Below are 10,455 nucleotides of genomic sequence, written 5' to 3'. Positions count from 1 at the left end.
ACACGCACAACGGGCGTAGAACCTCGTCCGCTCGCGACTCACCGCAGGGCGGGGTCTGGTGCTGCCGGGAGGAGTTGCGGGGGGTGGGGGCAGCTGCCAGTGGACATGGCGGCGGGCCGTAGCAGGGCTGTGCTTGCTGTCCTTGGAGTGCTTAGTGTTTGTGCGGTCAACGGCTCTGGGCCCGTGGCTGAGGGAGAGACCGGCGGGGAGGCGGGGTGGACGGAGCCGTGGGATGGTGCGGTTTTCCGACCGCCCTCAGCGCTGGGCGCGGTGGGGGTGGCGCGCAGTCCGGGGACCCGGCGGCCAGGGAGAGAGGTGGCGGTGGACTTGCCGGTGCTGCTGTGGTGGAGCCCAGGGCTATTTCCCCACTTCCCGGTCGACTCGGAGCGCATCGAGTGCGCGCGCGGTGCGTGCGTGGCGTCCCGGGACCGACGGGTGCGGGGGCACTCGCGGACGCGCGCGCTGCTCTTCTACGGTACTGACTTTCGCGCGTCTGAGGCGCCGCTGCCGCGCCTGGCACATCAGAGCTGGGCGCTCCTGCACGAGGAGTCGCCCCTCAACAACTTCGTGCTGAGCCACGGTCCGGGCATCCGCCTCTTCAATCTCACTGCCACCTTCAGCCGCCATTCGGACTACCCGCTGCCGCTGCAGTGGCTGCCCGGGATCGCCTACCTGCGCCGCGCGGCGCCCCCGCTACAGGAGCGCGCGGAGTGGCGCCGCCGCGGCTACGCGCCGCTGCTCTATCTGCAGTCCCACTGCGACGTGCCTGCGGACCGGGACCGCTACGTGCGCGAGCTGATGCGCTACATCCCGGTGGGTGGGGCCGGGGCGGGGCTGGGGGGCGAGGGGGCGCGTGCGGCTGAGGCCAGGACCCCTGGTGTCCCGGCCGACGTGCAGCACCCGCTTGACCGCCGTACTCTACCCCGCTCAGGTGGACTCCTATGGGAAATGCCTGCAAAATCGGGAGCTGCCCACTCCGCGTTTACAGGACACAGCCACAGCCACCACCGAGGATCCAGAGCTCCTGGCCTTCTTGTCTCGCTATAAGTTCCACTTGGCCCTCGAAAATGCCATCTGTGATGACTACATGACAGAAAAACTGTGGCGCCCCATGCATCTCGGGGCTGTGCCGGTGTATCGCGGCTCTCCCTCTGTGAGGGACTGGATGCCCAACAATCACTCCATCATCCTCATTGATGACTTTGAGTCACCTCAGAAGTTGGCAGAATTTATTGACTTTCTGGACAAGAATGATGAGGAATACATGAAATACCTGGCATATAAGCAACCGGGGGGCATCACCAACCAGTTCCTTCTGGATAGTCTGAAGCATCGGGAGTGGGGAGTGAATGATCCTTTACTGCCTAACTACCTCAATGGCTTCGAGTGTTTCGTCTGTGACTACGAACTGGCTCGGCTGGAGGCCGAGAAAGCCCACGCAGCCTCTCCTGGGGACATCCCTGGTCCTGAACCTCACATCGCCCAGCCCTCACACATGGACTGCCCAGTGCCCACGCCTGGCTTTGGCAGTGTGGAAGAGATTCCCGATAATGACAGGTAAGGATAACCGGGGTCCTGTGGCCATCAAATCGAATGATTGAACTTGCTCGCTGTGGGCAGTGAACTAGTACTAGGTGCTGAGGGTATTGTTGTATAAGGAAATTATGACATGGGCTTACTCTGTCTTCAAGGTGTCAAGAGTCCAGTTGGGGAGATAAGACAAACTGATGCAAAATATAGTAAAAGATGCAAAATATAATTCAGGGCAACAACATGAAGATCAGCTTATGAGAGCAGTGTTTGCAATAGTGATTCAAAAAAGGCTTCAACCAGAGCAGAGGGGGTCTGTTCAGAGGAAGTGATGAGAGAGAGACAAAGTTGGGTGGATAAACTGGGGCCAGGCTATACATAGCCTCAACACCAGGCTCAGGAGTTGGACCCTCCTGAAAATCAACTCAGCTGTTTCTTTAGCATCTTCTAAAGGGTGGGGGTGGGGATGGGGATGGGTATTTTGAGAGAGGTTTGTCTGCAGTAGGGTTTACATCTGTTAACCTGGCATAATTATTAATAGCCCCTCCTTTCACTCTTAAAAGTACCCTGGTTTGGATGATAAATTATATGTTCGCCCTAAACAAAATAGAAGGACTGCTTTCAATAGATAATAATGAACAATGGTGGGAGTGTGAATTGGAAGAGAAGTGAGGAAGCTGCTGCAGTAAGTGGCAGAAGTTGGTGCATTGGGAAACAAGGTCAGCGTGGGAGGTGGAGTGGGAAAATGTTGAAGCCACTTGCAGCAAACCACATCTGTTTCGGGAGAGGTGAATAGAAGATTATTAAGTTTAGGAAAGCAAAGGTGCTAGAATGGCCTGCAGAGACCTACTTGCACAGTGGATGGCAGCAGAGGGCTGTTTATAGACACTCTGGCAGAGTTTAGTTCTGGGAAGAGTCCTCCATCTAGTATCTAATTTTGTATCTGGTTTATGCTGAAAATAATATTATGATTTACTAGAAGGAAAGTGTAAAACATTAAAAAAAGAAAATGTTTTATCTAGACATTGGACAGCACTGAACTTTCATTTTGATTATGAAATAAAGGTGTAGCTTATAAGGTAAACGTCTGAAGAGGCTCCCTGACTTTTCTTACAGAGACTTCTGGTTCCATAGTCTGGCCCTTGCCCTGCCTTCCTCTGAACTCCTTGACGTTTGGGAACCCAGAGCGAGCAAGTCAGGAGGTTTAACTCATTGGGGGTGGGATGTGTGATAGATACATGTTTGCAGCTTACTGTCATCTGTACTACTACTAGATTTACTTCACATTTCCTTCCCTTCAAAGCAGAGCCCTATCCCAGCCAGAGACTACCGTTTCTGCTTAAGATTTCTTTGACCCCATTCAGAGACGGCAGGACTCATAGCTGTGCAGAGGTTCCATAATCCAACTCCCACTTTGATGTTTCAGCTGGAAGGAGATGTGGCTGCAAGATTATTGGCAAGGTCTGGACCAGGGGGAAGCTCTCACTGCCATGATCCACAACAATGAGACAAAGCAGATGAAATTTTGGGATTACCTACACGAGATCTTCATGAAAAGGAACCAAAATCTCTAATTACCCTTGCAAGAGCCTTTAACTTGGTAGAGTTAAGGAGATGGAAGTCCTTATTCTACAATGGGACATGAGGGGCATCTGCTGCGCAACCTTAATGAACACTGTCTTATCCTGAGTTCAAGGAATTCCAGTTATGTCCACTGATATTTTATCCTAACGATGTGTATCCAGTGTCTCACCTTGTGGTAATCAGGCCTGTCCTCAAGGAGAGATGGAGGCCTCCAGTTCTTGGATTAGTGGGAAGCAAAAGCCTGAAACACCCACTTGTTTCAAATTGCTGATGGAACAGAATTTTAAAAGAACTGCATCTTTCTCTAGCCATTTCATCCTCTCAACTATGATTAGAACACCTTGGTACTTGTCTAAGAATGAGGTAAGATGGGTTAGGTTTAGGGTCTTAAAACTTTGACACTATTCCTTAAACTCTTCATTATTCAGTACCTTTCCTAATCTCTTTTCCTCATCTCCTGCTTTATAAACTGTTATCTTGGTGGTGAAGCAGAACTCCTGGTGGGTTGTATTCTGGTTCTTGGAGTTGTATTTTTTATATCATTTACTTGCCTTTGATGTCAATCTTTTTACTTTAAATTGATTTTTCTTTCCTGGTTTTACACAAATATCTGATGAAGATGCATTAGCCTTGCCACCACCCCCACATTCATCCCCTGCATTAAACTGGCTATAGATTTGACAGCTTTGTTTACCACTGGTTTTTTGGTTTTTTTTTTAAGAGCATATCTCTAATTCCTTCTCATCTCTTGAACAAAAAGATTCAATGGCTAATATATGCCATGTCAATTTAATGAATTGTTCTGCTCTACTTTAGGTTAGAGATAGAGACTATGGCTGGAAATGATGAGTGTATATATATGTAATTCATATATATATATATATATATATATAAATGATTTTGAGATGTTAAAATAGACCAATGCGAATCAAATTGCACATTTTTATAGGTCTTTGGTCTCTTCTGTCTACCTAATGAACTCTTCCCTCTATTTTATTATTTTCATATGCTACAAAAGTCTCATTTTCCCCAGAGTCATGAAAATTATTTTGGAAAAAACAGCCCAGCAATATAGTTGTAGTAATTACCTCATATTATGTAGCATTTTTCACTTTACGTGGGATGAATATTCCAACTTCATTCATTCTATTACCACTATCCATCTGTACAACTTTATAGTACTTACTGAGACTACATATTGATGGAGCCCACCTAAGGTCCTAACCTCAAGGGGAGGTGAGGCAAGAGATAGCCACAAGTGGCTGGCTAAATAAAAAGCTGTTAGGCAGATTTTGGGGTATAGCCAAACCCTTTTATTGCTGTGGTTTGAAAATAAAGCTTAATGGGCAGGGAGATCATTAGCTTTTTCTGGGCCAGTGGAACAAGAAAGAATACTTTGGACTTCAGCGCTACTCTGGTTGTAATGTAGTATTAATGAATTATCACTAGAGAAGTTCCATAGCCTATCAGTTTATCTGTTTGTAAATTAACGTATGTACTTTTATATATACATACCCACACTAATTTACAACAAGATGTGTGTATGTGTATGTTTGTATGTTAGATGCTTCAACAAGTAGGGTCCCACCCTTAATATTGTGACATCTAAGGATGTGGCCAAGGAAAGCTGTAATTTGGGCTGGATTTCACTTCCAGGGTGGTTCTTTTTCCATTTTACTTTTTAGGAAAAAAGATACCCTTCCCAACATTAATGGAAAGTTTGCTTAACCTGTTTGGGTTTGTGCAGAAAAGAACAAGAGGGGAAGATGGATCTTCAAACATACTTATATTAAAATAGTAGCAAGCTACAAAAGAAGTCAAATTCAGGACTCTGATTTCTGAACTTGCAATCTATTTAAATGCAGGTGCTGATTTATAGTGCAAAATACATATTATCCAAGTGCAAACTAAGGTTAGCAATCAAGTTTCATTATGTGCAATAAAAAGGGTAAGTGCAAAGTGTATAATCATTCTTACCTCTCCTAATTACACCAGTTCACACTGGCATTCCTTTAGCACTTTTATGCACAAAGTGGGCCAGTTGTTTATGAATGATTGTGGCTGGAGACTCATGCCTGCTTTGTGGACAGTGCTTCCCACACTTTCTCCTGTAATCCTATCACCATAAAAGTATTCATAAAAGAGCATCATAAACCACTTGCTACATTTCCACAAGAGAAAGCAGAACCAATATGAAGAGAAAGCAAACAATGTGAATTTTCTCTGGTTTGAGTCCCACTTGCTCTGTAAACAGCAACAGGCTCAAGATTATTGTTGGTAGAAGTGTCTGATTAGGAATCAGTTTTATTTGTGCTCCTGCAGTGGCGAAAGAGCATGGGACTGATGCCTTTATTACTCCATGTGTTGCAATTTTCTATTTTCTCAGGTTTCATTTTGTATAATAAATGACTTCTTTCTAAACAGTGTCTTCTGCTTGGTTATATTTCTGGGCTGAGTATGATACACTTGGAGACTTGGAAAAATATGTCAAAACATTTGTTCATTTAACAAGTATTTATGGTTACTATTCTAGGTACTGGGGATTCAGTAAGATAGGGTCCCCTCTCATGGTGCTTACATTTTAAATGGGTGTTGCTGGTAAGCAAGGCTGTAAACAAACAACAAATGAACAATTCAGACTGTGATATATGCTATGAAAAAATATAACAGCTTGATGGTGGGGACATGGGGGCATCAGGGAAGGCCTCTCTGACCGGAACTGAGACGCAACAGAAGAAAAAGAAACAGTCATGCAGAGATCAATGGGAAGATTAAACATCTTTGATAAATGATTTTAACTTTAGTACAGTACATTTTACACAACCAAATATTGCTCCTCCAAGATAGTCCTTATGAACTAAAAGCTGTTCAAGTTATGCTTTCATTACCAGAAACATTTCTTGAAGCTCATTTCTAAATGCCCTGACAATTCTTGGCACATCTTTGAGTTTTGTAAAACAGCTAAAAGTCACTTAGAACCAAGTCTGATGAAGCTAGGCATCACAACTGAAGGGTCAAGTCTATTTATAGGAATGATACCACCAAGTATCTTCACAGGATTGGAGAGAGGATTAAATTAGATGATAAATACCAAAGTATTTAAACCTCACCCTACCCAATAGATCATTACAAAGAAAAGCAAAGGATATATAGTAGGATATATAAGTAGTAGCAACTTTATTTTAAATATTTTATTTATTTATTTGACAGAGATAGAGACAGCCAGCGAGAAAGGGAACACAAACAGGGAGTGGGAGAGGAAGAAGCAGGCTCACAGCGGAGGAGCCTGATGTGAGGCTCGATCCCACAACGCAGGGATCACGCCCTGAGCTGAAGGCAGACGCTTAACGACTGTGCCACCCAGGCGCCCCAAATCTTTAAGTAGGTTCCACACCTCAAGGCAGGGCTTGAACTCACAACCCGCAGTTCAAGACCTGAGCTGAGATCAAGAGTGGGACGCTTAACTGACTGAGCCACCCAGGTGCCCCAGTAGTAGCAACTGTTCAAATAAGCCTAATTTTTCCTTACGGTTTTGGGGTGGTTTTAAAGGTAGTAAAATCCAACAGTTCTTGAAGACTTGTCAAAACAATAAGAATCTGTCCAAACCTAACATCTTAAAGTCTCATATTTTGATTCGCTCCCATCCTCTGCCCTTGCCCATGGCAATCACCCTCTAATTCAGCCAGCTACCACCATAAACGAGTGTCCTATTTATCGTGTTCTTTCCTGGATGTTCCTGGCCTAGCACAGCCCGGAAACTTCAGGGTCGGGAGCCCACAAAAGAGCGGTCTGGGTCAGCGCACGAGCCCCAAAGACTCTCCTCCTAACCTGCACACAGGTCTTAAACGACCGGTGGAGGATCCCAGCACCAGGCCTACTGAGCCAAGAGACCAGGCAGGCCTCCCAGCTTCCCTCAGGTTGCGCGCCTAGAAACTCGTCGAGCTCGTAGGGGTCACGCAAGGTCACGCACGGAGACGCAGAGCCTGCCGGGAGCTCGGTGCGCAATGGCGACGCCCAGCCTGCGGGGTCGCCTACCGCGGCTGGGAAATCCGCGGAAGCCTATACTGAAGCCCAACAAGCCCCTCATCCTAGCTAACCGTGTTGGGGAACGACGCCGGGAGAGGGGCGGTGAGCAGTCGGAGCCAGGGAGGCTCTAGAGCGGAAGCCGGAGGGATGCACGGGGCGACTGGGTGGGAGGGCCAGAAGGTAAGGGTTTCCTTGTGACTGAGGGTGCTCCCGTTTTGCTCCTCCAGAGGCGACTTGTGTCACAGAGATGTCGGTGATGATGGCGTGTTGGAAGCAGAATGAATTCCGCGACGAAGCGTGCAGAAAAGAGATCCAGGATTTCTTCGATTGTGCTTCGAGGGCTGAGGTGACAGAAGGCTCATAGGGTGCCCTTTTGGGAGGAGAATGGGGCAGGGATACAAGTAATTGTTCTGCTTTCCTCTTGTTAGGTGTTAGAAAGTAATTCTCATTCTAAAAAGGCGAGGAAAGTTGTGGAAGCGATTTCACTCATGCTAAAGTGGAAAAACTTATGTTTTGAAGGCATTGTGATATTGAGTGATTTGTTTCACTGCTCTAAGCTTTAGCTATACCAGATGTAAAAGGAGGTTAACATTAATACCCACCTTACAGAATGCTGTGAATGTTAAATGAAGGAATGAATGGGAAAACCACTTTGTAAAATTTAAAGTGCTGCTCAAATAGACATTATTGTCTGAAATAGAGCTAAAGACAGTGAAGGGTAGGTTGTCTGGATTTTAGCCTAAAATTAATTGCTAGCTGGCATGGTAGCTTCAGGTCATACAGTCATCTGTAAGTTCCAAGTCACTTTTGAAAGGGGATTGAGTAGATGACACACATATTTCCAGGCTGGTTAACATATATTAATGTGCTTTGTGGCATTGTGAGAACTGTTGGCCTAGGTCAGGATAAACTGTAGAGCTGTCATTTTTGTTTTTGTTCTGTCTTTTCAGGAAGCCCGAAAGGTGAGATCAATCCAGGACATGGGAGAATCTGGGAATTTACCCCCCAAGAAAATGAATAAGTTGTTACAGAGATTTCCTAACAAATCTCATGTCAGTTGAAAATGGAGAAGCATTTTCTATGACTGGACTGTAGCTACTGAGAACTATGCAGAGGTGTTTTAGAGACGTTTGCATTGCCATGCTCTATTTGAAAGGTGAAAGGAGGCAAGACACCTGTTTCACCCTTTGGAATCATTGTCAGGGTGGAAGTTATGCTTTATCTTGAAATAAAATCCTCTGAAGAAAACTTGGCCTTTGTTATAGATTAGGTTCTCCCTCCATACTTGAATGCTTTATCTTCCCCGAGACTGGAAGTTCTTTGCTCCCTGATTTGCCCCAGGAGCAGGACAAATTTATTCTTGTTCTGCACTTGAAGTCCTTACACCATTTAGTACCCTTGCCTTTGGATGCAGTAAGGGAGTTGAAGTCTGTCTATGTGCAGAGGTGTTTCTTTTTTTTTGTTTGTTTGTTTAAGATTTTATTTTTATTTATGTGACAGAGAGACAGCCAGCGAGAGAGGGAACACAGCAGGGGAGTGGGAGAGGAAGAAGCAGGCTCCCAGCAGAGGAGCCCGATGTGGGACTCGATCCCGGAACGCTGGGATCACGCCCTGAGCTGAAGGCAGACACTTAATGACTGTGCTACCCAGGCGCCCCAGAGGTTTTTTTTTTTTTTGCCATCATCTCTAAGTATTTAGGGACTGCCTATTTTGTGCATAGCCCCTGCAAGATGCTCCCAGAATAATCAGAAGTTTACAAATTGGTGACCAAAGTTACTGCAGTTGTATTTTATTTAGCCAACACAATTAAAAATTTCTTTTTAAATTAGATGACCACCTTCAGAAATAGGGAAAATGTCATTAAAAATCCACCTTGGAGCTTTCTATTAAAAAAAAAAAAAAGGATCTGGCAACACAAATTTCTCATTCCTGCATGGCAATAATCAAGTAGAGCTGATTATCATTTGTCTCTATTCTCCAGGTGCCTGGCATTGGCCTCTCCCAAATGGTGAAACAAACTTATTTGCAATTATCTTCTTTGTGTATCACCTGTTCACTTCTTTCATTAAGTTATCTATACGTAGCTGCTGAAGGCATTAACTTCTGTGACCACTTGATATTAGAAACAATTGTATAGCATTTTATGTATACTCTGCCCTTTCAGGCATAACTAACTTAACTGTTCCTATATATGTTAGAGCATTAAATAGACAAAGGGGTCAGTGGGGTTTCTAAATCTCCAGTGGGATAATTATTCAGATAAAGAAGGGGACTTGCCTCCCTGACCCCTACAGCTACCTGTTCCTGTAGTCCTTATACCCCATGGGTATAGCACTGGGCAGTTGCCTGGTTCTGAGAGCTGAGGCTTTTAGCTGTAGGAAGAAGCTCGGTGCTTAGGCATTTTGGACTGGACTTAGGAGTCCTTAACCTAGGGTCAATAGATTCCCAGTAAGAGGTCAGTGGGCATGAATGGGAAACAAATTTTTATCTTTAGCCACAATTGAAATTTAGCATTTCAGTTAGGACTGAGGGAACCAAACCACAGTATCAGCAATACCTATGTGAAATCATATTTTCATATAGTAGGTTACAGATACCTCAATATCATACGCATCACTAGCTTCAAAATTATGGTAGTTATTACACTTGCTGATGGATTTTACTTAATGTGTAAATAAAGAAGTATTACTATGTTACAAATTTGTTTTATTATTTTTAAAATTGTATTTCGACATAATTGGTTTCCTTTGTAATTTTTATATTTTATTTTGTGCATTTACAAACAATCTGAGAAGGGTGTCTATAGAGACTTCACCAGGCTTCCAAAGAGTCCGTATGCACAAAAAAAGACCCAAAACATCTGAACTCAAAGGACCCACTGTCAAAACAGTACAACCATTTCCTGAAATCAAGTGCATTCTTTTCGCGGTGCTTCCCCATGACACCCTGTGACAAGTCTGATGGAATGCAGGCTTCTGGACTACAACTCCCAGAAGGTGATGCGGCCCCAGGGCCTATCCGGAGTTAAAACAATAACTCCACCCAATAGTTCCGGTATTATCGCTTGACAGCCTACGATTCCCGGCATTCATGGCGGCTGTTTATTCCTTGGGGACATTATGGATGCCGGGTTATTGCTGGGATCTGTAGTCATTTCATATACCTCTGGGGGTTGGCTTCCTCTTACAGTATCTAAGGGTGGATTCGAGAAAAAAAAGGCAGGAAATGCTGCAATTAAACAAACAGGTCCTCTACATCTGCCCGTACCGGCTTCGGTTCCCAAGCGCGTGAGGGCGGAAGTGGTGGTGGCCGGCG

General features: G+C 45.1%; 2 protein-coding genes across 2 annotated transcripts; both read left to right on the top strand.

The window, feature by feature from the left end:
• The first annotated feature begins 30 nt into the window (after positions 1-30).
• Positions 31-5,535, top strand: POFUT4 (protein O-fucosyltransferase 4). Its single transcript, XM_045783352.2, has 3 exons — positions 31-813; positions 932-1,557; positions 2,957-5,535. The coding sequence occupies exons 1-3, from the start codon at positions 106-108 to the stop codon at positions 3,102-3,104; spliced, it is 1,482 nt and encodes a 493-aa protein (XP_045639308.1). The 5' UTR covers positions 31-105; the 3' UTR covers positions 3,105-5,535.
• Positions 5,536-7,081: 1,546 nt separating this feature from the next.
• CHCHD1 (coiled-coil-helix-coiled-coil-helix domain containing 1) lies at positions 7,082-8,388 on the top strand. The gene is made up of 3 exons (XM_045783613.2): positions 7,082-7,242; positions 7,368-7,486; positions 8,091-8,388. The coding sequence occupies exons 1-3, from the start codon at positions 7,119-7,121 to the stop codon at positions 8,199-8,201; spliced, it is 354 nt and encodes a 117-aa protein (XP_045639569.1). The 5' UTR covers positions 7,082-7,118; the 3' UTR covers positions 8,202-8,388.
• The last annotated feature ends 2,067 nt before the right edge of the window (positions 8,389-10,455 follow it).

This window comes from Ursus americanus, chromosome 6, assembly GCF_024610735.1.
Source record: "Ursus americanus isolate L20-20 chromosome 6, mUrsAme1.1.p, whole genome shotgun sequence".
Classification (NCBI taxonomy): Eukaryota; Metazoa; Chordata; class Mammalia; order Carnivora; family Ursidae; genus Ursus; species Ursus americanus.
The sequence above is the reverse complement of the archived record's forward strand: the minus strand, read 5'-3'. Positions and strand labels throughout refer to the sequence as shown.